At 51.4% G+C, this 27579-nt stretch overlaps 2 protein-coding genes across 5 annotated transcripts in view; one reads left to right on the top strand and one right to left on the bottom strand.

Moving 5' to 3' along the window:
- Positions 1-3051: 3051 nt before the first annotated feature.
- Positions 3052-16498, top strand: PKIG (cAMP-dependent protein kinase inhibitor gamma). 2 transcript variants are annotated; one of them, XM_072349883.1, is made up of 4 exons: positions 3052-3484; positions 8377-8444; positions 14688-14863; positions 15603-16498. In XM_072349883.1, exons 3-4 carry the CDS (start codon positions 14713-14715, stop codon positions 15677-15679), a joined length of 228 nt encoding a protein of 75 aa, XP_072205984.1. In that variant the 5' UTR covers positions 3052-3484; positions 8377-8444; positions 14688-14712; the 3' UTR covers positions 15680-16498. The 2 variants fall into 2 exon arrangements, with proteins under 2 accessions (XP_072205984.1, XP_072205983.1); XM_072349882.1 differs by having other exon boundaries at positions 3080-3717.
- The window catches only part of ADA (adenosine deaminase), a 29654-nt gene continuing 5811 nt past the window's right edge, over positions 3737-27579 (bottom strand). The window contains exons 2-11 of one of the 3 annotated variants that reach the window (XM_072349879.1): positions 25890-25951; positions 24332-24454; positions 24102-24245; positions 22882-22997; positions 21390-21508; positions 20913-20984; positions 20699-20800; positions 20468-20535; positions 20228-20357; positions 3737-5566 (exon numbers count right to left, since the gene is read on the bottom strand). In XM_072349879.1, coding sequence (XP_072205980.1) covers positions 5555-5566; positions 20228-20357; positions 20468-20535; positions 20699-20800; positions 20913-20984; positions 21390-21508; positions 22882-22997; positions 24102-24245; positions 24332-24454; positions 25890-25951 — 948 coding nt within the window. In that variant the 3' untranslated portion in view covers positions 3737-5554. Of the gene's footprint in view, positions 5567-17529; positions 19189-20227; positions 20358-20467; positions 20536-20698; positions 20801-20912; positions 20985-21389; positions 21509-22881; positions 22998-24101; positions 24246-24331; positions 24455-25889; positions 25953-27579 lie in introns of those variants that run through there. The other 2 variants (XM_072349878.1, XM_072349881.1) reach the window with 2 other exon arrangements.

Raw genomic sequence — 27579 nt, 5'->3', positions numbered from 1 at the left:
AGAGAGATAATGTTCCACAGTGGCTGGGAAGGGCTGAGAGCAGCTCATGAAGTGAAATTGCCCAGAAGCACTGCACAGCCTCTCACTTTGCACTGCAAAGCTTTATCATCTCTGCACAGATTACAGGAGCCAAAAATAGCTGCAGCTCAAAGCAAACAGTTTTTGAGCACGTTTTGCCCTGCTGGCACGGCAGGCCCCCATTCAGCCACACTGCCCAGCACCAGCCTGGACTCCAGGTCCTGGGGGAGCTGCGCTAATGAGCTTGGCCTCATTAAGGCTTTTCTGAGTCCCACTTTTTGATGACAAACTTTTCTGGGTTAACAACTTCTGTAACAACAAAATTGGTCCGAACATGGATAACTCATCGACACTCTGGAAACACCCACTCACCTTAATCTACTGCAAAGTGTCCTTCCTTTGACAGCAAAAAGAGAGCTTGGCACTGACTCTGCTTTACCTGCCGGTGTCTCTTCTTCTCGTGACTCTAAGTGCAAGACGTCACTGGATGGCTTGAAACATCTGTACTTGCCTGAGGGAGCCCAGCTGACTGTTGGAATATGCTTTGCATTTTTCAGTCCGAAGTTTATTTAAAGCATTTGTTTGTTGGGGTGAAAGTCTTGAAAAAAATAAAAATAAAAATCAGTGCACCGCATTTTTTCTGTGTCTAACTCGTGCCATTCCACATTTCCTGGTGATCTCAATGACATCGAGTAACACGGACAGCTCAGCACCTGGGAAACGCCATAGAAAGATGTGCTTGCATAAGGAGGCTCAGCCATGCAAGAGGAGGGCTGTGACAGCTCTGCCTTAGGAAGGACAAAAGGCCCAGGCTGCAAAAGAGTCAGGTGAGAAGCAGGTCAGAGCCTCCTGCGATGACCACTTGGTGCTTGGGTTCGGAGCTCCCTGGGCAAACCTTGGTGTTGATGGCTTTCCTCACTGGGACATGCAGAGCATGGCCAGCATCACAGTGCTGTTCTGGGGGTTGTTTCCTCTATGTAAGAATCTGATACTCTCAGCTCATCCTGGGACCTGCCCTATGGGATTTCTCTTTGTCCCACTCCTGGGAACTGTCCCGTGGACAACTGCTTGCTCTTCACTGCAGAGCAGTGGATGGGTACCCACACGACATCACAGTCCCATCCCTTCTTAATGCTGTCTCCATCTCACCCTGATGAAGAGCCTCAAAGAGACAAAAGAATAAAATCACTGCAGTCCTCTGCAGACCAGCAGCACCAGTACAACAGAGCAAAGCCAGACACCCCCCTGTGCAAAGGCAACGCCATTAATGCCAACCCAGGACCACACAGAGTGGCACAGCATGGATGCAAGAGGCAACAAGAAGCTCAGCCGAGATGAGCAGATGAATCAGCTGGAGTAAAAGCCATAGGAAAATACCAAAGGCTGGTTGAGGCTTTAGCTGGGTCTGCTCAACCCTATTGCACAGTCTGCAACCCAGAGTGGGCCATGCCAGACACCTATAATGTCCTCTCACTGCAGTGAGCATCCCAGGACATCTGACGCTAAAGTCTCTGGTATCTTGTCCAAAGGGCAAGAGATGGAAACCTTCAGTCAGAAGCTGGAGTCGATTTCCAGATAATAACGACAATTCTCATTTTAAAAGAGCCAGAATGAATACATCAAAAGGGATGCATTTTTATCACAGCACGTTAAGATTTCAGGCAAACTGAGAAATGGATGGAGTCTCATGGCGTATTTTTCCCCTGTGGAATAACAATAATAATGAAAAAGATATGCTCTGTAGAAAACACAGCTTAATTCCCAGATGCATTTTTCTGCCTCCAGTGGAAAACATTCAGCCAGTCCATGTGGGGGTTGTCCTGGAGGAGGAGAGCACTGTGAGGCCAGGCAGTGGGGCTGCAGGGGGGGAAGAGGTTCCTGATGAGTGCTCTGGGGTTATCCCCAGGGCCAGGCTCAGAGCTGGGAGGTTTGAATACAACAAATAGTAGATATCTCATCCATAAAGTCCACATACTGCTCTCCCAGATTTCCAGAGTGCTTTGCTGTTAGCTGCATACTGCATGCATGGCAATGCAATCACCAAGAAAAGGCAGCCTGTGCCATTGCTGCTGTGGTGGCATTTGTATTTCATAAGATCTGGCCTCTAGACCCTGTGGTCCAAGCATCATCCTTCTGGGTTGCATTCAGACGTGAGCAGGAGGGAGCACAGAACTCATCAGCTCCTCTGAGGCAGCTGAGCTGTCCCTGAGGCTGCATCCACCCCATCTCTCGTGTCCAGAGAGGACCAGCAGCAAGATCCCAGCCATCACCATTGGGAGAGTAATAATGCATGACCCAAAGGGGCTGCAGAGAGATTAGTTTCTGTCAAATGATATCCCTCTGGAAACCAAACTGGCTTCCTGGTGCTGACTGCGAAACAAAATAGAGCAGACTCGAGAGGTGGAGCTATAGGTCAGCGTGGCTGCAAGGACTGCGAGAGGATTTTGCCTCGTTGAGGTCCTTTCCCTTTCGTCAGTGCCTCCTTGGAGCCGTCAGGGCGTTTCCTGCACCGCTGGCTGCTTTTGTTGGTATTTTTATCTCTTCCTGCATGCGATGGCAGGGTGTGGGTATCTGCCACCAGCAGCAGCTTGCTGGCAGGTGGCCCCGGGCCAAGAGGAGAGGGCTGGTGGCAGACAGCAGCAGAAGGGCTCCTGCAGGACCTGTGTGGTGCCCTGCAGGGTGTCAGGCTGTGTGCTTAGCCTGAAAGCAGACCTCCCCTGGTTCCAGCAGAGATGGATGAGGTCTCTCCAGCCAAGTTTATGCGTACTTATTCTCCCACTTACAAGGCTCATACCACCCTTACAGCAGGAAAAGACACATCCATCATTCTGCTGGCCAAGCATTTAGTGCTATTGAGTTCCTTGGTTCCAGGATGGACCAGCAAATGAGGAGGAAGCACCTGCCCCAGTTGGGTGCTTGCAGCTGCCCACTGTCAGGAGGGAGAGGACAGGGAACACAGGACTGCCATCAGCTGTGCGTAACTCTGTCACCTGCTGCCATCTCGCAGGCAGCTGGGACACAAAGAGGTGACACCACTCAAGGAGACACTCCTGGGCAGAACTCCCTCTCCCCCTGGCTGTGAGCCCTGCCAGCAGGGTGGGCACAGAGGCAGGTGCTTGGCAAGCAGGGCTGCCCTGCCCCAAACACCTTCCCCTTACATTAACGTACTGTTATCAGCTCCGAATTTCACCGGGCACGGGACACGCTTTTCGCAGCGCAAATAGCATCCCGAAAAGACGCGTACAAAGCGAGACGGCCCCGAGAGAGGGCTCAGGGCTGCGGGGCGGTGCGGGGCGGCCGGCACTGCCGGACAGCTGGGGCACGGCGAGGAAGCGCTCGGCAGCCGGAGCCGCGCACCGAAGGAAGGATGTTCGGGCACACGCAGCTGCCGGGAGATGAGGTTACAATGCAAAGCTAAACAAAGATCCCCGCGAGGAGGAAACGGATCCCTCCCGCCGCCTGTAAGGTAGGAGCCGAGCGGCGGCTGCTTGACATCATCGGGCCGAGCATTGGATTACAGCAGGCAGGGACTCACCCGGCGGGGAGCAGAACACGCCCCTCGGCCCCACAAGTGCAACTTCATTTAGCGGCTCCCGGAGCGAGGAAGCCGTGAGCGTGGAGCTGCCCGCAGCCATCCCGGCCGCCCCGCAGCGCCGCTTCCAGCCCCGCTCCTCCGGAGGCAGCGGGACGCGGGACCCCGTAAGTGCGATGCCGGGAGCGGGGTGGGAGAGCAGGTGCTCGGCCGGGGGATGCCGGTGGGTGGTTTCTACGGACGTAACTTCGGCTGCCCGCGGCGGGGCTTTGCTCGGTGCGAGCCGTGGGCTGAGCGGCGGGGCTGCGTTTCGCTTTGGAAGTCGCCTCGCTCTTTTGCTGCGGAGGGGCGGCGGGGAGAGCGGCTTTCGCGATCACAAAGGGCTGCTCGGCGGCTCGGCGACCCCCACGGGGACTTCCAGCATCCTTTCTGCCTTTCGCTCGTTTATATTAAGAAACCGGCCAGACGGGAGCCCTTACGACATCGGGGCTCGCTGTGTCCGTCCGGGAGCCGCTGCCCGGCTGCGAGCCGCTGGGCTCTGTGCCCGTGGTCACTCGGGGCTGCCCCGAGCTCTGGCAAGGCCGAGAGCTTCACAAACGCGGCGTACGCAGACCTGGGGAGTCGCTGGCATCCAGCTTCCCTAGCAAGTGTTTTAAGAGGCAGAGACGTGGGATAAAAAAAGAACTGCTGTGCGGTGGTATTCTCAGGAGGCTCTGAACATTCCTCCGGCTCGGAGCTGCGTGTCGTTCTCCTCTCTCCGGTTTCCCGCAGGCAGCAGGGAGTGAGCGCAACACCTCGCTCCAGGAGGGAAACGCTCCCGTTGTGTCAGGAGGGGGCAAACGCACACACAGAACGAGAGCCACGCACGGCTGCGTTCCGTGGGGGGATGGCCGTGGAATGGTATGGGGGGACAAGCAAGGAGGGGATGTGCCTGTGTCAGGTGGAGCTCTGGCAGTGACACGGAAGCAGCAAGAACGGCTCCAAGGGAGTGCGTGGCCTCTCAGGCTTTGGGCTCTTCGGGTGGCTCTGAGTGTACTTTGGCTGTTTGGGTTCTTGGGTGTTCCCTCTGAGCAAGGTGGGCCCTTCCAGCCGTCTGAGAAGTTGTTCCACGTCTGCTGTAATCAGGAACAGTGTCTTGGGGAAGGAGGATGCATTGGGGATCCCCAACGGCTGAATTCATTCATAGCACAGATACAGACTAAATGGCCACTTATGAACGTGGCTCTGCTGGTAAAGTTCCACATACCCTGAGCACAGGACAGGGCCCGGGGCTCCAAGTCCTCCCCTGTATGCATTCTCACTCCAGAGGGTGAGAACTGCAATCCCTCAAAGAACAGGAGCTCATTACAGTAAAGCACATAGGCTGGCAGCAGCATAGCAGAAGCACTAACTTACTCTCTTCTACCAAAGAAAAGCAAATCTACTTTTAAGCCTCCTTGAAGGCATGACTGCACACACAGACTCACAACCCTGCCCTCCAAAAGGCAGCTGCTGTTACCATTTTCTGAGGCTTCCATCTTTCAGGACCGACCCCTCCAACCAAACCCTAAGTGTTATCACTATCTTCCAGGGGCCAGGCACAAATCTAATGGTTCTCCTGGGCTCATACAGGTCTGTAGCAGAACCAGAGGATCAATCTGCAAAGCAATAAGAAACAGCAAAAGCTACAGCACAGCTTTTTATTTGCCTTTCTCTGCCACTCTGATGTGGTCTTCATTTTCACATTCAAAGCCTGAATGTGGTTGTTGCTCCACACTGCTGAAGGTATTTTTTGAGTCACCAAAGCCATACACATAGAGCAATCCAGACAACAAGTTTTCCAGCACAGTATCCATTCCTTAAAGAGGATGAGAGAAGGAAATAACAACCAACTCATAAAGGGAGGTGCTCCCCTGGGCTTACCAGTGCCAGCCAGTGCAATGGGGAGGGTCGGCTGCTGCACGTACTTTGTCCCCAGCTCCTCCCAACGGCAGTGACCGAGAGGCACAGACATCACTGTAGGGCTCAGTCTGGGACCTGAGCAAGAAGAGCAGCACTGGACTATGAACTGTTTATTCCCCCATTTCAAAACACACACTCCCTTTCAAGCCTTTGCACCACTTATTCCTGGCTTGCTCTGCAAGTTCCTAAACACCTTCCTTCCCAGCACAGCCCTGAGAGGTGCAGTGCTCTGCCTGGCTCCTCCATGCCCACACATTGCTGGCCACAATCTGCTGCCATGGGAGCAGGGCAGCACTGAAATGCCAACAGTTGTTGATGTTTGCAGTGATGTAATAAGCCAAACATCCCCACCAGAGAGTCATCAGCTTTACTGGGATTACTCTTTCCACAAAGTGTAATTAGTCTGTGGTGCTCATTGCCTCTAGATATCATTGGTAGTAGGAGTTCAGAAGGCATTTTATTGGATAACAGGTCATTATGGAGGTAGCTAAACTACTCTGCTTGTAATTATGAGGATATTGCATTTTAAGAATTATACAACCTCCTGATTTAGGGTAATTAGTAACTGATGAAAAATATTTCATCATAATTACAAGTTTTCTTGCACTTCTGAGCTAAGGATGCAGGCTATATTTGGAGACAGGATACCAAATGAGATGGTCTTTCAGACTGCCCAGGGAGGAGCAGCCTCTAAGCTAATCAGAGATGCATTTGGATTGATGTTTACCTATGAGTCAAGGTAACAACCTTCTGTCTGCTGCCATCACCTTGGTCAAAACCAGAAAGGATTTCCTCTCTGGATCAAAAGCAGCACCTTAACATCTGCTGTGTAGAACAACACTGAATTCTGCCAAAAAGAACTCTGCTTCAACATGAATACATGCTCCAAGAAGCTCAATGTGGCGAGAGAACTACATTTGTTTTGTGTGTATATGCATGTTCCTTTGGGGTAACAGCTGAAAAAAAGGTAGAGGCAATCTGGATCTCAAACTGCGTGCACCATGCTGATGGCAATGCCCTTGCAATTCACTCCTGAAGAGCAGCTATCCATTGGACATTTCCACATAGGTCCCTATAATCCATAGTGCCTAATCTGGTCCTACAACGTATCAAAGAAACATGAAACATTCTTCACAAGTTACTCCCACACCCTGCCTTAGTCCCACTGTAGCAGCTAGCCCCAGCATCATCCTTAAACCCCCACACTCCCTGCTTAAGGGAGTCTGGGCCCTTGCAGCTCTGCCCATCACCCAGGGCTGGGTGGATGGAATATGGAGCAGAAGACGAGCAGGGCATTCCACTGCCAAAGTCCTCAACTAGGGCAGTGAGGACAAACACTGAGGTGAGGCTGGGGCTGAAGAGCAGCTGCTAAAGGGTCCTTCCCTCCAAAATCAGCTCTTTTGAGAGAATAGGGGACTTCTCCAATACCCCGTCAGGTACAGGATTGCTTAGTGATGGCTCTTCCAGTTCACAGCATCCCCATTCCAATTTGCTTTAAGCATCTCCTGGCACAGCTCTGTGGATTTTGAGATGTTTTGCAACTCGTCTGAAGTGCCAGATATTTAAAGTGTTTGGGCTGCACGACACAGGAGCCAGAGTGAAGCAGGAAGGCAAAAGAGAGAAATAAAGGATCAAGGATTTTGAAAGCTGGCTTTCCTCCTTCCTGCTTTTGTTTGCCTGGTTGGTACCCCAAAAGGGTAATGCATATTCCCAGAGTTGTGGGAATGCTGTTTCTTTTCCTGTCCAGCATTTCCAACAAGCACTTCACCATAAGTGGAGTAAACAATAACAAAAGCATGGTGTCAAATCCTTGTGTCTTTGTTTGGATACTGTCATGATCATCATTAGTATTTTCCACTTCTGTAAGCCTGTCATCTGCAGATCTCAAAGCCTTACAGGTATGTGAAACATCCAGTGAGGAAGGCAAGTATTAATAGTTCCATTTAACAGATGGGCAAAGTGACATATAAAAGCAGCAAGTGCCCTGTCCTTGAAGCAGGGATGGAGCCAGTGAGCAACGTTCGGCTCCAGCTATGAGTAAGTTTTAGAAGTGGGACAAGGAATAAAGAGGAAAGCTGTAGATCTGACCTGGTTTGGAAGGTGATGAATTATTGCAGTCACAGTGATCACAGCTCAGAGCAGGTAGAACTGCTGAATGAGCTACTGCTCGCATTCTTAAATGGTTAATCTCTTGCTTTTTGGTCTGCTAATATTTGTCCCTGGGAGCAAGAAATAAAAAACAACCAGCAGTCCGAGATGTTCCAAAATGTCCAAAAGTTGAAACAGCTGCTAAAATAAGCAAATGTCTTGTTGGCTGGGCCCTGCAGGTCAGGAGATTGCAAGTCACCCACAGATGTTAAGGCCGCAGAGGAAATGTCTGAGAGGGGCCTGGGGACCAAGGGAGAAGGCACAGCTGTGCACAAAGCAGCACAAGGCAAACCAAAGCAGCTGTCTGCACCAGGCAAGCTTCCCCTTCTGCCTCAAAGCAGTTGACATGGAAGTTTCACTTCTTTAAATGGCAGCAGGGCTGCAAATGAACATTTGTTTGTACCCCCACTTCCAGAACTGAGCCTCCTCAACCTTCCTGTGGCGCCAGTCAGGGGATTGTGTGCCCCAATGCACCCACATCAAGATGTGGAAAGGAGAAGTAAAACCAAAAGGGAAATTCTCCGTGAGGCCAGGCCACTGGGCAGGTTTTGCTCTTAGTCCCAGCAGGGCAAATCCCTTAGTGCAAGCCCTAAAAGCCTTTCAGTGCTCCTCCTGATGTTCACTACCCCCAGATCCCTTCCCTGTTGTAGTCACAGGTGGTGGGAAGAGCCATTGGACTTTATGCTTCCTAATAACAGCACAGACACTGTTTTCTTATGTTTGTTTTCCTTCCCCAGAAGCCGCTGCCCTGCTGTGTATGAAGCCTGTTTGAAATCATGCCCAGAAGGAAAGTCAACTAAACCAGGTAGGGATTCCAGTACAGACTGATAACATTTTTTTCTTCACAGGAAAGTTTTAATGTAAGAAGGAAAAGGGGTTTTCCTTCCTGTTTTGCAATAGATCAGTAGCTCTGTGTTCTGCACTACTAGTTGCTAGAAAGTTGCTAAGAGGAAACAAACACCTGTGCTTCTGCTGTAATGACTTCCCTGCTGTGTCTCCCATACCTCCCAGCCATGCACAAGCTGTGTCACAGCACCAGCTCTGGCCCACCCTGCTCTCTCTGCTGCCTGCTCTGCACAGAGGGTCACCCCATCAAAATGCAGGAACTCCCAAAGCTGAGCTTCTTTCTGACACTGGTGTATGGGGTGAACCTGCCAGCTCAGACAGTCCTCCTGTGCCCTCACCCCTGTGCTGCTCAGAGCCTCACAGTCACCTTGCTGCTTTCTTGTCACTCATGAGCTGGCTGCACTGAGCTGGTGTTTGCAGATGGGGTTTGCAGTGACAGATCCCTGGATTCACTGCTGCACAGACATTCACCCTGCAGGTCCCAGAGCAGCTCACCTGCATCCAGCATCTTCCCACACATGCTGCAGACATCCTCTGCCTGTCCATTCACAAGCAGCATCTCAGTGGACCATAAAACACTTGGCAATTTAATTACACTTTCCCTTCTACAAGCATCTCTTTGTACCTCCCCCAGTACTTCAGAGGCATCATGGTCACCACTTCAGCTCACATCTCAGATCCCACATCCCTCATGAGCAGTGGTGCACAGGGGATTTGCCCTGCTCACAGCAGGGCTCAACAGCTGCTCCCACCTAATGCAGTGCACTAACATCCTTCCCCCAGCACAGCAATGCTGTGAGGTGTGTGCATGAGGACAGGTGGAGCTCTCGTTCAGGTGGGGCTGCTGCTTTGGGATATGGAGCCACGTGGAAGTGCTCAGCTCACCCTGCAAGCTTGTTTGGAACTCTTGCACGTCTCACATGAACCACTAGCAAGCAGCATGCCAACCCTGTGAGCTACACAAGTGATTTTCCTCTGTGCAGCAGCACAGATAACAGGTCAAACACACCTCAGGGAGCAGAGCTGAAACCATTTTTGCTAATTAGCCCACCTCATTCCACTGTAAGGCTCCTAAGAACTGCCCTGGTTTATTGTTAGGGAATCAGCACAGCCCTTCCTCTAAGGCTGCAGAGGTGGGCACAAGATGCAGCACAAGCATAGCACCTTGTGTGCTGCACAGGTGTCCTGTGCCTCCCTGCCAGCACCACTGTACCATAAAAACCACCAGCCCCACGTACCTCCATGTTTGCAGAAAGGTCCTTCTCCACTCAGCAGCCATAACCTTCCTCCATAACAGAACTATCCCACCAGCAACTGCTTTCTCTTCACCTCCCTTTATACACCTGGGCAGCCCGCAGGGTGCTGGGCACATCCCAGGCACAGCCTGGGGAGGTCATGGTGCTCTGGTGTGATCAGAAGAGCTGTGAGGCTGTTGGGTACTTTCCAGCCTTTGTTGGAAGTGTGAAGTGAAAGCAAGGGCTTTTCTTCCTGGAGAGAGGAGTCTGTGGGATCCAAACAGCCCAGCCATGCTGCAGGGAGCAGGGTGGGTTTCTGTGCCCATCACAGGTGGGAACAATACACAGATCCTTCTAGGATGTGGGTAAAACAGCAGCTGTGAGACTGCTGCAGCTGAAGGGTTTTAAGTGCCTGCTATTACTCTGTTTTGAAACTTCAGCCCTTGCCAGACCTTCCACACAGCTACAGTTTTGCTCATGTAAAAGAGAATTCACGTACAAAGACAGGAGGTTGGGAGAAAGTAAAACTAAGAATAGTGGTGGGGTGAAGCTTGCTCTTTGCAGCACTGAAGGGGTCTCTGTGGGGCACCAAGGGGAAAAGTGCATGGGTGGGTATTGGGTTGGTCTATGCAGAGTCATGTCCTCCCATATCAGGATGAGCTTTAGGAGGGGAAAGTGGGAGAGAAAGGCACCAGCTCACATAGCCTAGGACAGGGTCTGTGCCTGCCCCAAAGCTGGCTCAACTCCTTTTGCTGGAAAGACATTTTTAGGGTACGCCAGCCCTGCCTCAGGAGATGCTGGGAGCCACCAACCCTGCACATTTGGGGGCTGCCCTGGCTCTGTCTCCCTGCACCCCATGGCTGACACCATGGGGACACAGTGAAGCTGTGCGATGTGGAAAACAAACTCGACCTGGGAACGAAACACAAATGCAATCGCCGTCACAGTAACTGACTCCAAATGCATGGAGGGACCAATTATTTCCATTAAGAAATAATGAAGAAGCTGCAGAAGAGGCTCATAATACAGATGAGGTTTGGATGCTGAGGGGAGGGAGGAGCTCTGGAAAAGCTCAGTTGTCAAGGAACACTGTGATGTTTTCCGTGGTGGAGGATAACGACTGGCATCCTTGTGCAGCCAATATGAGGCTGGAGTGTGAGCCAGGCCAGTGCTGAGTGACGCTAATGAAGCAGTGTCGGTGTGTGCTGGGGGGAACTGAGTAATGTTCCCTGCTCCCCTGGGACTGCTGCAGCACGTCAGCCTGCCCCCGGGTGCTAGGGGTTGTCTGACACCATGAAACCTTGCCAGGGCATCTCCTGTGTCTGCAGGGAGCCAGATGATGACCAGAAGGGAGGGATGGAGCTGCAGCGGTGCCGTGGGACAGCAGAGACAGGGGTGGGGGTCCCTCTGACCAGGATGTGCTGAAGGGCAGAAGGAGGGAGAAGCTGAACAGAAGGTGTGTCAGGTCCTAACCCCTACAGGAGTCCAAGCCAAACATTAAATCATAGGCTGAGCAGTGCTCAGATGATCTTCATATTGCAAAATAGGGCCAAAGCAAAAGACAGTATCTACTTTATGTGCTAAGCCTCCACCTCCCTGCTGTAAGTCCTCTCCTGCTACATGAATGACATTTTCCCCCAAGTTCTGGAGAACCCTAAGAGCTCTGTTCTTGAGGAATCCTTGCAGTGCATGGAGGTGCTGTGATATCAAACAGCATCACCTGGTTTCTGGCACTGATCTAAGCTCAGACGCGTGGGGGGTCTTGGGCCACGGAGAGGTCTGGTAGGCACTGGTACAGGTCTAAAAATACTCCCTAATCCTGATAACCCAGCCACAGAGCCCTCCTGCTTTGATGTGCAACCTCTCATGCATGTTCCCAGACCAGAGCCTATGGAAAATTCACTGAAATTCCATCTGGAAGCTGTCAGACAGTTGGTGGAAACCCCCTGACCTCAAGTACTAACTTCTGCCCTGTGGGATTTTTTCCCTCCTGGCTGGATGAGGCTCTCACAGCGGGGAACCTCACAGCAGACCACAGGGAGCACAGAGATCCTGGTGCTGCTGCCTGTGTGCTCTACCAGGCTCCCTCTGCAGCGAACTGTCTTACTCTGTAAATATTTTACAAGCCCAGCAGGGCTACTGGTTGTGTTTTGCTGTTGTTATGGATCTGTCCCCAGCAGGATTGGGCTAATAATAGCCCAGGTATCCAGGAATGAAAGGGCGAGAGACACAGCACAGAGAGCTCAGAGGCACTGAAATGCTCTGTGCCCTTGTCCGTACAAGAAGAGGTGGGATGTTATGCCTAAACAGGAGAAAATGGTCAAACCCCTCTTCCCCTGCTGACCTTTGACACAAGGTGGAAATTTCAACCCAGAAACACAGCCAGGTTTAAATTGGCTTTGGGAGTTTTATGCTTCCCAGGGGCAAAAGGCAGCAGGTTGATCCTTGGCTCAGACACCAAGAGAGCAGGAGCTGGCCTTGTGGGTCAGGGAGCCTGTTCCAGTCAGAACCCTGCCATGTGCACAGAGCTGTTGGCCCCAACGGCCACTTGTAACGGGCAGCAGCAGCAGCAGCAGAGATGTAAGTGTGGGGCTCCATTCCCTCTGGACATGGGCTTAACATCCCAGTGCTGGCCCTTGCTGGCTGTGGTCGATGGGATGATCCTCGGGTGCCACAGGGATGGGGACATCTTTGTGTGGTCCCATAATCAGTGGTAGGCACAGGCTGCCCAGTGCTGCGATCACCTGGGTGTTTAGAAAGATATGGCCCCATTCCCCACTCTGTAAAGGGAAATAAGGTGGGTTCAGGTGGTTCTTGGGGCCAAGTGATGCCACGAAGCCACTGCTGTGTTGAACCTTCCCACCTCCTCCCTTACAGCCCCTGCTATGCTGTGCTGGCTGCCGTAGGGGGTGAGGATGTCCAAGCAGGACTTGAAGGCACCTTTTACCATTTCATGCCACCTGTGCCGCAGACAGCTGACCAGAATTTCTTCTGACACAAAAGTCTTCTGCAGTTTGTGCAAGGCCAGGTTAGAGACAGAGCAAAATTCTGAGGAAAATCTGAGGTAAGAGGGAAAACCTTCCAATTTAACCTAGGCAAGGGGCAGATACAGCATCATGTAAAGGGCTTCCTTGAAACTGGAGTCCAGGGCTGGGTGTGCCTGCAGAGCCCATCTGAGCCCTCCGACTTGGATGTGAACTACATTTCCTCTATGGAAATGCACGGTCCTGTGTTGAGTTTAACCCTCCTATGGTAATTCCAGGCCATTGTGCTCTTGAAAGAGGCACTGAGTTCACCTCAAAAGTGTCCTCCTTTCAGATGGACTCTGAGTGCAGCCCAGGGCTGGCAGCAGAGCCTCATTCTCGTGCCACATCTGTGTGTACGGAACTCACCCTGCTGCAGCCCCAGACGTCCTGTTTCATTCCCATCCTCACAAGATTATATAGAAAAATAAGCTGAGGCCAAACAGCAGGTGTGGCAGGAAAAGCTTATCTCAGCAAGGCGAGTGAGCTTGAAACTGCAGGCTCTGGTGTGGGGAGCTGCCATTCAATGACCATCCACGGTGACACCGCTTCAAATGGAACTGCAGGGGCAGGGATCCCCTCTTGTCAGTGGCAGATGCTAACCGAGCGGGAGGAACCGAATGGCAGCGCCCGGAGAACCGCGCACCGGGAGCCGGAGGGGCCGCCCCGTGAGCAGCGGGCAGTGCCGCGGAGCTCCGGCGCCACCTCCCGGTGCTTTCTGCGGGAGCACTCGGTCCGTGTGGCCGCGATCAACCGGCCGCGGGGCTCCTGGGGCTCTGGGTTTGCCGAGGAGCTGAGCGCAGCCCCGCACGCCCCTACACCCCTTGCATGGGTCCTGCCCGACCGCCGCCGGGGTTTGCTTTCACCTCACGTGCACGCCGCATCGCGCATTCAGTCGGCTTCCCCGGTAGGGAGATCAATATTGAGCAGCGTTTGTGCGGGAGCTGAACAAATGTCTCAGTGGGACATCGGCCCCGCGACACAAAAGCAAGTGGATGCAAGATGTCAGGCTTTTTTCGTTAGCCAGCAGTGTTTCTGATCAGCTCCTCCTCCGAGTACTGACGGCAGGGCAGTGGGCAAAACAAGTGGGCCACTGATCTCTAACTTCTGCACGGAAAAGCAAGTCGGGTGCCAGGCTGAGTGAACAGAAGGAAGCAGGAGCACCGGATTCTCAGCACGGAGGCAGCACGTGACCCGCTGGTACCCAGGCACTGGGATGCTTGCAGTGTGTTCCCAAAGCTGCCGAGCTCCCCACACCACGTGCTGCCAAACCAAACCCTCACTTAAATGAAGCCCTGAACACCCTCCGGGCTGTACCAGGACCTGGCTGGTGGCTTGTGCTCATTGTGAGCCTTTCTTTGCACTCTGCGCTTGGCAGTGATGGGAGCAAAGGGATCCAAAACCCTTGCAGTGAGGTTGATTTTCACAGGGTAAAGTGCTGCTTCTCTCAAAGCCGTCTCACTTGACACAGGAATGTGACAAACACAGCAGCACTGATGCAAACTGCAGATGCAAACCAAAGCTCACGAGCTCCTGGACCATTTGGGTGAGTGCCTGCTAGAGCCCTATTCCTGATTACAAATTCAGGTCAGTTCCCCCCTTACCACTGCAGAGTCAAATTCAGCCTCTATTCAAAGCTCCCAGGGCAATTGGAGGAAGAAGGGCTTAGGGCAGGCTGACATCAAGCTGAAATGTGGAGCTTTGAATCCAGGGCTTGAATCCTCCCCTTCCCCAGAGCAGGAGGCACATGGTGACAAAGCCGATGACAGCAGAGCCAGCAGCAGCTTGTTACCTGAGAGTCCAGAAGCTGCTCTGACAGGGAGCGGAGTTACAGGGACTATTTTTTCATGCTGTAATTTAACTCCATGCAGTAACCTAACCCAGACAGAGCCATGGCTCAAGGCTGGCCAAGCACCCTTGAGCTCAAAGCTGTTTTCTCTGCAGGATTTTGAAGGAGTATAGAGATGCGATGGAGGTAGAGTCCAGCACATACACAGACTTCATTTCCTGCGACAGGGCTGGCCGGAGGAATGCTGTCCATGACATCCAGCGGGATGCAAACACCATCAGCATGCGCAAGCTGACCACGGACATCGGCGAGCTTGGCGTCAAAGGGGCAGGTGAGGGGCTGCAGGCACTGGGGATGGCTCAGGACACCACACCTGGGTGGGTGCAGCCAGGAACTACAGCAAAGCAAAGTCCCTGGGAGCCAGGTGTGGTGGGGGGATGCCTGGGAGGATCTTTTGCAACCAGCACGATGGTCCTGGTTTGTAGGGTACTGGTGTTCTAACAAGAACAAGCACTGAGAAACAGCCTTCTCAGGGCCAAGTACACATTAGGCACAGCTTTGGCTTCATAAAAATCAAGTGTATATGTGAGGGGGTGTGTTGTGACCCCAGCTGCACCTCTTAAAACAGGTCCATAACAGCACATGTCTGGGTATCTGTCTACAATAAGTACTAACTGGAGCTCAGCTGGCAGCAAGCAAGCTGGGTACCTGCCAGGCTGCCCATGTGCATCTTGCCCTTACAGGTTAGACACAGAGAGCACACTCCTGCTTTGAATTGGACTCTTGGTTTAGGACTGTTCTATTGATGCACCCTGAAGTAAAGTCCTGGCACTTTCCTTTGAGCCCTGAGGTGCCCTCTCAGCATCACCAGATATTCTGTTTTGAGAAGGACTTGTGCTCTGGGAGCACCATGAGATAACCCGATACATTTAAGCCAAATATCTGGCTCCAGGTGGGCTGCAACAGGGCTTCAGCTGGCAAGCTGAATACAACCAGCTGTGGTGATGCCTGATCACCTGTATCCCCAGCAGAGTGTAACTGTGCTGCTTTCCTCCCACTCCCTTCTGCAGAGGGTGAAGAAGCCAGCACTTCTGAGAGCGACCCTGCAACAAGACCAAAGGAGCAAGAAAGCAAACCCTCCCCATGAGAGTGCACAGGGGGTGGGATGGGGCAGCAGGAGGGGTTTGCTGTGAACATTAAGCAAGAATTTGTTATTGAACCTCTGAACAAAAGCCAACCAGGACCAGCAAGATGTCTGTCACATCAATCTGCTGCAGCTGTTTTGTTTCAAGAACTGCAAGATACTGCACAAGGACTGGCACCTCCAAAAGACTTCTGCTCCCATCCCTGATGACCTAGAGCAACACTGCAGTGTCTGTAGTGATATGAGCCATTCTCAAGATGCCTTAGCTGCAATTTTCCCCTATGGGAAAAAAAAAAAAACTATTTCAGTAATAATATACACTGTCCTGTCCAAGGTACCTTCCCACTTTGCAAATTTAGACTATTATTTATTCTGTTTCCATAGGTTAGGGGTTTAAACAGTTGTTTTCTCCACGCATTGCCCTCATCCTGCATCTCACCCCTGAGCTGGCCTCTGGACCAGGGCAGGCAGCAGCAGGGACTGGCTGACCCTGCACCCATGGCCAGACCCATGCAGCCCCGGGAAGGACCAAAGCACAGCCCCACATGGATGAGTTCCACTGACAGACCCAGCAGCATCAGCCACAGGCATCTTTTCCTTTGGGTTTTAGTTTGTAAGGCATTGTTAAGGGGGAGGGGAGAAACATTTTGCTGTTTTGACTGTTGAAATTCAGGCTTAACTTTGCAAGCTGTTAGCTGAGATTATCTCTGGTAGGATCTCACACCATTCTTTTAGGAGACATGTTTTGTGTTAAAGATGGTTTGATAAAAACTATGTGAGCTGTTGGAATAAACAACACAGCCTTTAAGTACTGAAGGTGTTCTGCCTGGATGTTTCTTCTTCCTTGGTTTTGCCTTGTAACAGGTAGGAATGCAGGAGGTTACACCAGCCCCTAATGGGCAGATTGGAATCCTCATTACAAGCAAGGGCATCCACTGCCACATTTCCCCACCCAGGAGCCCGGCAGAGCACTGGAATAGCTCCATCAATATGTGGCATTGCTGGGTCCCGAGCAGCTCAGGGGCTGCATCTCCTTCACAGCCTTGGAAAGAACTGAACACCACACCTGGGATTTGTAAGAGCAAACAACGCCATAAATAAGCAAAGAAATTGCTGCCAGACAGAGGGCAAATTGCCCACGGGTCTCCAAGAAGCAATAGCTACAGGGCCAGGACAGAGATGGGTAAAACAGTGACCTACCCAGGAACAAGGACTTGGCAGCCAGGTGGAGGCTTCTTCTGCTTCCTTGGCACCAAGCTGCCAGGATACTATTGCAGCTCTGTTCCCAGGCGGTGCCAAGTTTACCCCCTTCTACCCTTGAGGCAAACCAGCAGGTAGCTCTTGCCCTGGCCGATGGTATAAATTGGGCATTAAGCTCCATTTATAGCTCTCCCTGCTTCCACCAAGCAGTATTTTTGGTTCAGATATGCACATGAAGCAAGTGGAAGGGCTGTGCAGAAGGACTGCACAACACATATGACCCCCCAGAAATCAAGCATGAGCTAATCTTGGGTCTGCCTGGTCAGAAGATAGCTGTTGCCATTATATTTAGCCAGGTCACCAGTGATCCATCAACCCACCCTCTGTGCCTCAGAGCACAGGCATCAGGTTCCCCTGCCACTCATCTGCCTGCACTGAGACCACAGACACAGCATGAACGCAACAACATCGTGACTTGCAAAGCTGCTGCTGAGCACACAGATGCTCTGGGCCTTTGATTTCAGCTGCAAATTCAGCACACAGGGCCTCCCAAAACTCTGAACATGAACACACCGACCCACTAACCCAAACAGGGGTATGGCAGCTCACACTGACTCTCTTGAGCAGAAAGACAAGAGCATTTGTTTTCATATAAATTTGTTAATGTATTAAACAGGATTAACCATCAACTGTCCAGAATCCAAACAAACAATTTCTCAGCAACAGGTTTTGTGGGTTTTTTTTTTTTTTGAGAAAAACTACCCCAAAAAAAAGCTTGGTTCAAACAGCAACATCCTTAAATGTAACGATTTATCATCTTCTTTATAAAAGTAAGAAATTCACTCTCTCCTACCCATGTGTAGATACGCACCATGTATTTCAGATGAGTACTTTACTGAGAAAACAAATAAGAAAGCCTGGAAAGAATGGAAACGTTCCCAGCACTCAGGTGCTGCTGGCTGAGAGCGAGGCAGATGCTATATGTGACCACCACAGCCCTCTGCCAAAGGCAACTTTTTTGGTGTAGTATCTTTGGAGCACACATCTTTGTAGCCGCCTAAAGCATGGCACGCACCATGCTCCCTCCCCAGGTACATCAAGATGCAATCTGACTGTAGGAAAATTATGGTCTCTCTTTTGGATGCATGTCTCTATTGCATTATTATAGCAAAGAATACTGTAATGCACCAAAATGGCTTAGGAATTGTGGTGAATATTTCCTCATAAGTTCTCCACCCAAAATGAAGATCTGACTTCTAGCCAGTGCTGTGGTTGAGTGAGAGAAGCAATTCAGATAGAACCTGAGTCGGTATTTGATGTTGGGCCCAAGCTTATTCATTTACTCATCGAGTTTTAAGTCAAGCCAGGAAGAGAATGGCTAAAGCAGGCAATCAAGCACAGCTCTTCTAAGGTTCTAAACAAAGATAGAATAAAAGCAAAACGTAGTTTGTGGGAATTCCCCGGGGTGAGTACAAAACTGGGGAAAGTCCCAGAAGGCAGATTTTGGCCCAAAATGGTAAAGGTGTTCCAACTTCCTATGCATGTATGAGCACAGCTGGAGCACAAGGGGTGCGCTTCTGTGGCAGTGACAGTGTAAGGCCTGAGACACAGAACTCCTTGGCTGAGGGAGGATGCCGAAAAAGCTTTCTTAAAAACAAAACATCTTCAGACTCGTGCACCACTTCCCAGCTTGTTCTTGTCCTATTCTTGTTAGCACAAGCCTAAGCACAGGAAAACCGCACTGTAGGCAAACCTTCCTGTCTGCATGAATGGGAAGAAACCCTCTGCTTCCAAAGTACTCACCGCTTCCTCTGTGGCACACCTTTTCCCTAGAAAGGTGAAGATTAATCCTAGCCACAGTCACAGGCAGCAGCGGTTATTCCTGTACTGCAGAAAAGGGTTAAGGCATGGCAGGGGACCTCCTTCTGCTCTCATTTACTGGGCAGAAGCAGCAGATGAAGAGAGGAGTTTGAGTCTGCTTGCTCAGCAGCAAGAGGAAGCTGGATGTCCATTTGGGAGACAGTTCACGGAGGTGATATATGGGTGTGTATGATAGAAGCCTGATTGTGCTTAGTGCTGTAAGGGTTAACATTGGAGGGTTAACATAATGGAGACTGACCCCTGGCACCTCCTCCTGCTGCTCCCCAGCAGAGCAGAGCCAAGCACACAAGAGGAAGGGGCCAGTGCTCCACGCTGGCTCTCAGGATGCATCACGAGGTGGCAGGCACCATCCCATAGGCTTCATACAGCGTATTAAGAAGCTCCTGCTTTTCTTTCTCAGGTAAGAAGCTGGACTGAGCAGCATTGATGTTCTGGGAAGGCAGATGGAGAACAGAAGGGACATGTTAAGACACAACACAGATGTGATTGTATATAACCTAATATCTCCGACCATCATCAGGCTGAGGGAAGGTGAAGCTTCTACTCCAAGATACATTTCCACAGCCTCATTTCCCAGGGCAGCTGCTCTGTCCCTCCCATTAGCAGCAATCCCAAGAGGAATGCAGCAAGCACAAGGAGGGGGTCTTTAAATACTCTGGAGTTTGTAGGAATGGGACTCGAGAGCATATCCTACACTCTGGCTTTTCTTTGTGCCAGCCCAGCTGGTGGTGGCAGCTTGATGCATGCTGTGTGACAGCCCGGTTGCACAATGTCACCTGCTGATTGGCCTCACGCAGGGATGTTTCTTTTGTTTGGCCTCTGCAAGGGCAGGAAAGGACAGCTGGCATCCAGGGACCACAGCTCCAAGCTGCCTTTCAGTGCACCCTGGATTTTCCTGCTTCTAGACAAATATCCTTGCAGACAAGGAGGTGGGAGCCACGAGCACAGCTCCCCTTTGATGTGCAGGTAAGTCAGACTCCCAACATCTACCTGTCTTTCTAGCTCAGGTACGTAATTGGAAAAATCTATGGGAAAAAAAAAAGCCATTTTTTTGGGTTATAAGACACACAAGTGACTGCGCACACCAAACCAGGGGTCATTTTGTTCTCAGTTTGGTTTGCAAGAGCAAAAACTGCAAGCACTTTTGTAGATGCCAAATCTTAGTAACTTTTGGGGCAGGCTTTGAAATAACCTCCCTACAACTCCAAACTGATGTAAAAAAGCAAAAGGCCCCTTTTTCTTCCTACTGCTCAGACCTGCTTTGGAAACCTTCCTGGACTAGTTCCACTAAACACAGCACTAAACACAGCCCAAGGTATCACCCATGTGATGCCTCCAGCATCCATGCTGCACAACGCCCTGCAGGATTTTATTTCCATTGAAAACTCTTGGTTTATGAAGAAAAAGTAACAGCTGACGTCTCTGGGCTTCACCAGGACTCCTGCAGAGCATCAGCTGAGGTCAACTCACCACTCTCTTGAAATCCTCCTCGGTGAAGTCCATGTACTCTTTCACTATGCTGTAATCCTTGTCAATGCTGGAATCGAAGATGAGGGGGTCATCGGTGTTGATAGAATAATTAGCTTGATCCTTCTTAAACCTGTAAGGGAATAGGTTTAGAACAGCAGGTAAGAGCCTCGCTGCAATAAAGCAGCTCAAAGCAGTCACAATTGGGTGGGGACTTTGTAAGGCACTATTTGTAAGCCTTACTGTACTACTGGGTGTTTCCTGAAGTCCGGAAGACATGCTCCAGTCAGATAGCTGGACCAGGGGCAGACCTGGTTGTGGGAGTTAAAGCAAACACAATAAAACAGGATCAGCCACGCAGATCTGAACCACAACTGTGCAGGCAGATAGCTGCATGCAGGCTGAGCAGCCCACAGCCTTAACTCCCACCTCCCGCTCTGTGGGAGAAGCCTGAAGGCTGCGCTGAAGCCTCACCTCAAAGTGCATCTTGGTTCTCAGCAGCTCCCTGTACAGCTCGGGGTCCTCCAGCACGTGGTAGCCGTGGCCGATGCGCTCAGCCTTCAGGATGTACACGGCCTGGGGAGCAGGGGGAGCAGCTGCAGCCCATGAGCACGGCAATGCTGACATGGAAACCACTTGGGTTTCCCACAGGGCCACCCATGGGGCTTCCACCCTGCACTCCTCATACCTCCTTGATCATAGAAGCTGGCCCGGCCTCCCCAGCGTGGACGGTGCGATGGATGCCACATCGTTCTGCTTCCTGCAAGGCAAGGGATGCTTGGCTCTGACCCTGAGGGAAGGCCCCACTCACACAGCCCCCAGCCCACAAAGGATGAGGCTGGTAACCACAGAATCACACAATCTCAGTGGTAACAGCACCAGCAGAATTTCCCAGCCCGTGGGCATTAAAAGCTTCAGGGCAGTGGCAGGCAGGGATGGCAACCTGGCCTTTTCACAGAGCTCCAGCCCCACGTCTGCTGTGAACCACTGGGATATAAACATGGGAACAGCGCCACTATTTAACACAATACTTTTAACAGCAGCAATTAATTTTTCAGCTCTCCCAGCTGTTTGTGGTTTGAATAAAGTGCTGCATGTCCCCTAGCCAGGAATAACCCCGTGGGTGTTTTCTTATCGTTGTTTTTAAGAAGCTTATTCAAGAAACCTCGTAAGCCTTCTTATGATCCGAAGAAGCCTTCAGCATCTCATCCCCAGCCAGGTCCATGGCCACCACGGAGTTGTTTTGATACTTCTTGCACAGCTCCACAACCTCTGGAGACCAACCTGGAAAAGACAGTACCAGGATTCAGGAGAAAGTCTGTGTATGAATCACACCTCGAGTGTTTTCTAACCGTGGGACACGTGGTGTCATGGGACGGTTCAGGTCAGGGGGCACCTTTGCACAGCAGCTACCCTGCAATGCTGCACAGCATCACCAGCTCCTCCGGACATGATGATGGAAAGCAGCTGCAAAGCCTCCAGGCAAACCAACCTTTGGCAGTTTTATCTTTCTGGTATCGGTGAGAAACAGAGCAACAAGTGGCCAACAACCACTCGAGAGTTATCTCTGACCAGGACATAGTATGATCTCTTGAGAAGGAAATACATCTACTAGCTGATACTGCACCTCCTACCCTTAACAAGAAGGCCAAGAAACAGAGATAAACTCCAGTGTTAATAATTAACAGGCACCTGCTGTGCACCTACAGCTCTGCAGTCATAGGAACACATAAGAAAATCGGTGCAAATTCATCACCTCTTATCACTACCTTCAAACTCATCAGGTTAGAGCCAATCTTTTATTACCAACTCCAATATCTCTGGCTGACATTTCTGCCTCTCCCAACAATTCCTAAGTTCCAAGGTGACTTCAGAGGGAAAACTTTGTATCTTGACGCTGCCTTTTCAGGTAGCACATGTGCTAAAATGCAGACTCGGTTGATTCCAAGGGGAACTCTTGCTGTTATGCAAACACATGATGCACGTGTTGCCCACACCCTGCAGTATTGCAGCTGCAGACACTTTGGATGCAGGCTTACAGCTTCCTGTTTCAGCAGCCTTTCTTCCTAGAAATCAGAAGCCCAACATTCAAGGTTTGAATTGTTTGCTTCCTTTTCAGTGTCAGACAGCTATGGCCATGCAACTTGCTCCCGCTGTACTTCTCCTGAGGTAAAGACATTCATGGAACTCAGCAGCCCAAGAGAAACTCTGCTACTGAGTAAGGTTTGAACTAACAGTTTTGGGGGAAAAAAACCCCTTGGTATCTGTAGCTTAAGTCTGTTCTACGTGTGTTTCCATTTAATACCAGCAGCAAGTTAGCAGCCAGCAAGAGCCCTGCCATTGGCTTTGGCTGTGCTGGCCCTAGAAGAGCTCTGGTCCTTGGGCAGGGAGCAGGGTACAGGAACCACAGCTCGCCTGGGGGCCTTCAGCTCCAGATCTGCTCCATTTTCACAACCAGCAGAGCCTTTACTAAGAGCAGAACGCCCTGACAGAGGGAAAACAGCTCATTCTCAGCATGTGTAGTCCCACATCAACACCCAGGGCCATGGGACTGGTGCTCTCCCCACATTCCTGCAGGGACCTGAACCCAGGGGATGCCTCCCGCGCCACGCATCAGGGAAGGGGAGCAGAGCAGCAGGTGAGCTGCAATACATTACTTGGCATATGGCGCATGCAGCATAGAATAGACCTGGCTTTGATGCGGAAATCCCTTTCTCCATCCTGCAGTCCCTGATTTACGAGGTTAACAACTTCCTCTGGAGTGAGGTCTCCCCTGTGGGGAAGAAGAGATGGTGAGAGGCCGGGGAGTGCTGCGGGTGGGCAGGAGCTGCAGGGACCCACAGTGAGCAGAGATCCCACCAAGGCAAAGCTTCCCATGTCCTTCTCATAACAACATCCCCAAGAGCACAAACCAGATCTCCCAAGAAAACAAGCACATTTACACCCACACCACACCTTCATTTACAAGACGTCAGACATAAAACCACACAGCGACATCTAGTTCAGTTTAGCAAAGTGACAAGGAACAGGACTGTCAATCCTACTGGGGCACATTAGCAGCAGTAGGTGCCCTAATATCCCTGTACAACAGGCCTGTGGGGTCCCTTTTACCCAGCTGAGCTGCATTTTGGCCAGTGATCTGTACAAGGGTAAAGCCAGACTTCAGTCAGCACCTATCCCAGCAAAAGCCACTGCGACATGCTCTGCAAGGGGCCGCCAAGCCCTGGTTTCACTAGACACAAATTAGAGCAGGGGTGACGGTGAGACAAGGACCAGGAGATCACCAGCCCCCTGCAGAGCTGACTGCTGCCTCTCCCAGCTCCAAATGCCACTTTGCAGGCAGGCAGCCCCTACATTCCCCTCAGGTGGAAAACAGCTTCAGCCAAAAGCTCAAGCACAGCTGCTTCACACATGCAAAACTAAGTGCCTGCAGCAAGGCACACTCAAACATGATAGCATGCCAATGGATGTGAAGAGGAAAACCACAGGCTAGGAGAAGGAGGAGTGCCAGAGCCGGTTGTGCTGGAGGAGCAGGAGGGTTGGTGTGACAGATGCACTGCCCAACCTGCACGGGTGATGGCTCCTTAGTGCTGAGAGCTGAGCTGCGCCGGCCAGGGAGCACAGTGGGAGCATTTACAATTAAAAATGCAATTACATTAAGAGTCGTGATAAAATCTTACTAATTAACTTGCTGCAGCAGGTTATGAAAGAAAAAATAAATAAATAATAAAATCATTAGTCTTCACATCCCACTGAGTCGCAACACTTTGCCTAAGGAGAAAGGAGGATGGGGTAGGCAAGGTGAGCTGTCTGCAGCCAAACACTCCCGTCTGGGCTCCAGCCCTGTAGGATGGGATGGGATAGAGGAGTCACTCACTCAGCCTGTCCCCAGGGGATGGGCTCCACGCGGCAGTTGGCCAGCAGGTGAGGGCTGTACCGCACCTCCACGTAGACGACGCCTTCCTTTGCCTTTGTCTCCACCAGCTCATATGCGATCCTCCGCACTGCCTCACGGTCCCCCCTGCAGGGACAGCAATGGGATCCATCACCCCTGTCACCAGGAGGGGACCCAGAGGGATCTCACCAAGGGGGGTGGGGTGTACTCACGCAATGGCGGGCATGTAGTAATTAAATTTCTCTAGAAACAGCTTAAGTGATAGCGGTGTTTTGTAGCTGATGTGCTTCATGAGGTCATCAACAGTGCTGCCGGGGAGAGGAACCCCTCTCTTCCTGGAAATGAAGCCACATTTTACTGATGGGGAGGGTTATCACATTTGCAATCAGCCTATTCTCTACAGCAAGCGTGTCCTGAGCTGGCAGAGCCGACTGCTGTTTCTTCCAGAAGAGACACGGCACACACTGTCCTTCCAGAGCAGATGTGGTCCTAGACCTCTGGAGGGAGCATGGCAACCCAAGCCATGAGAAAACACAGCCACTTGGAGTTACAAGCCCACAGTAACCCCGTGGAAGCAGAGCCAGGGCACAGCGCAGGCTTCAGCATGAGCTCAACTGAAGGGGTTTGGGATTATTTTTGGCATCTTCCAGTCCCAGAAACAGCATTGCCAAAATTCCTTAGAAAAGTCACTTCTCATGGAGGCTCCAGGGCCTGAGCAATCAGGGAGGATCACAACTCAATATGCAGGCTCTGCTGTGAGTGAGCCCATTCCCCAGCCCCACATTGCAGCACCCATGGGGACACCCCATGCAGGAGCATGGGGCAGCCCCAGCAGTTCTCACCCCCCAGCTCCCCTAAGCAGATGAGGTGCCCATGCCTGTCCTCCTCTAGCACCACACAGGGACAGGTCCCCAAGTGCCAGCGTGTGGTGAGCTGGAGACACCGCACACCTCCAGGTAGGCTTCCCCATCCACACACTGTCACCTACCCACAAATGCCAGCCTAAGTCAGGAATAATAACCAGACATTTGTATTTAATCCTCTTTCCTTCCCAGCACTGTCAGGATGAATTACGGCCGACTGATGGATGTTTCCCTACTAATAGAGACAAGGCAGCAGTGACAGCTCTAGCAGCCCGCTGCCAGCAGCCACCCCACAGGAAAGCAGCCCCATCAGCACCGCTGTGGGGTTGGGCACACGCCACTCACTTCCCCACTGAGGCAGGCAGGAAAGCTGCCCCACGCTCAGCCTTCAGATGCAATCAGCACAGATTAAGTTGCTGGCACTCAGCAGGGATGGGATGCTCATTGCTGCCAAGGCATCGGCTTTCCTCCCCGCAGTGCCCTTTCCATGTTGCTGTCAGCTCTGGCTCAGCTCTCCCCTGCCTGCCCTGGGAGCTCTCAGTGCACAGCCCTGAGCAAAGCAGTCCCACTCCAGAGATGGCACGTGGGGACACTCCATAGCACAAGGCTGTTGGTGCTGGCTCTGTGACTTCAGAGCCAACGTTAAGCCAAATTTCCTAAAACCAATTTCCTCCCCAAATTAATGGAGCTGTGCTTAAGAGCTGCTTCCTGAAATCTTTCAGCTTGCCACATCCTTGATCTGTGATTACCTGCTCGTGTTTGTTCATGTTGTCAATAGCAGCTGGAGGAAGTCTTCAGCTCCCCCCGCCCTCAGCTGCAGAGCCAGCTCCTCACCCCAATTACTCAAAGCTGACCAGCTTCCCAGTGCCAAACCATCACCTGGAGCCTTCCTCCCCCACATACTCACTTGCCAAAGTGTAAGATTGTTTCTGGCCGAATGGCTCCATCCAGATGGATGTGAAGTTCCACCTGCAGTAACACAAAGAGACATCAGGGAGGCACAGAGAAGCCTTAAGATGGGCATGCGGTGCTAACATGGGTATGAATGCCACTAACACAGGGACCAATGCAAAACCACTGGAAGGACATCATTAAGAAGTTCAGTTTTGATGGCCAAAGTACAATCCAACTATTTTCTTATTCCTGCAGCCCATCCAGACAGAACAGATTTGGCACTCATCAACTTCAGATTAAGCAACAGCCCTTTAGAAACTTGCAGTGCTCTTCAGTAACTTCAAGTGTTTTTCCAGGAGCTGCCTTATCCGGACTTCACTTGTGTGGCTTGGAAGGTTGAAAAAACAACCCTCAAACAAGCATCAGTCAACTCGATAATAGAGTCATAACCCAAGAACTTGGACTCTGCTTCCAGGAATCTGCTCCAGATACGATCTTAATTATTTGGCGTTATCAAAGCACGCAGCCTTTGTAAAGCTACACACGGAGTCCCAACGCACAAGGTGCTGTACACAGAAGTACAAGAGCTGCCCCATAGCGCTCGCAAGCTGACTTTAAAACGAGGTGACTCATTTAGACTCCAAAGAAATGGGACGGTAACTCAGGTCCTTGTGAAATCCTGTTTTGGAAGAAGAGTCACAGAGAAGGGAAAGCAAACTTTTCCAATTAGGCAGCTGGAGCTTTGGAGGAACACAACAAACGCAATTTGGAAGTTGAGCTGGGAAGGAAAATTTTAGCTGTAAAACAGTTCAGCTAGATCATGGTGTTTCTGAACTGTTTGCTTTTAAGCAACAGAATAGCCATATAATAAATATTTGCGTACCAAAGGAAGAATCTGAGGCACAAAGCAGCTGTTGGGAAGGAAAGCCTCCAGACCAGCTTTGCTCGCTCCAGGTCTTTCCAATGTGGATGAAGTGAGACACCCATATACCAGTTTACGCAGAGAGAGACTGTCTGACCTATGCCAGCCAGGTGTGGGCCACAAACAGCTGGGAAACATCTGCTTAACCAGTGGGGATGACCCTGCACTGCAGCCAGCCAGGGGTCACAACCCTGCCAACAAAGATATGGCTGTTACCTCTCCTACCCTACAGACACGACCCGAACCCTATGGAGATGGAGATTCTCAAAGGGCACAATCTGATCTTTCCCCCTGCCCTGAGTTTTGCAATGCTGTTTGCAAGGACCAATCCTGGGAAGCAGCAGATAAAGGAATGCATGATGGACATGATCTGAATCACCAGATGTGGACAGCTGGTATGTTTTCCACTCCTGAGCTCTGACTGCAATTCCAACCCCACGTGAGCTTCATTCCTTGAGGTTTTCAATAGCCCCTGTGACCTCCTGTTGGAGTTGCAGCTTGGGACTCGCCCACCCCAACAGGAAAACCCAGCAAGCTGAGCCTACCCCACACATCCCTCAGACACTCCCTGCCATCCCAACAACACGCTTCCATTCATGTGAAAGCACACTCAGCACTGGGAATGCAACCCACCTCCTGCTGCTAATGCAGGCAGCTCAGACAGCAGCAGTGCTCCTCTGCAGCACCAACACGAGGCTTCTCATGCCATGCACCTCAGCTGCCCCCTTCACCAACCCTGCGGTTTCCAGGTCTGTAGGAGGTTGCAGATCTCCACTGCAGC

Source organism: Excalfactoria chinensis, chromosome 15 (genome assembly GCF_039878825.1).
Source record: "Excalfactoria chinensis isolate bCotChi1 chromosome 15, bCotChi1.hap2, whole genome shotgun sequence".
In the NCBI taxonomy this organism is placed as follows: Eukaryota; Metazoa; Chordata; class Aves; order Galliformes; family Phasianidae; genus Excalfactoria; species Excalfactoria chinensis.
Note: the sequence above shows the minus strand (reverse complement) of the source record. Positions and strands in the feature narration are given on the sequence as shown.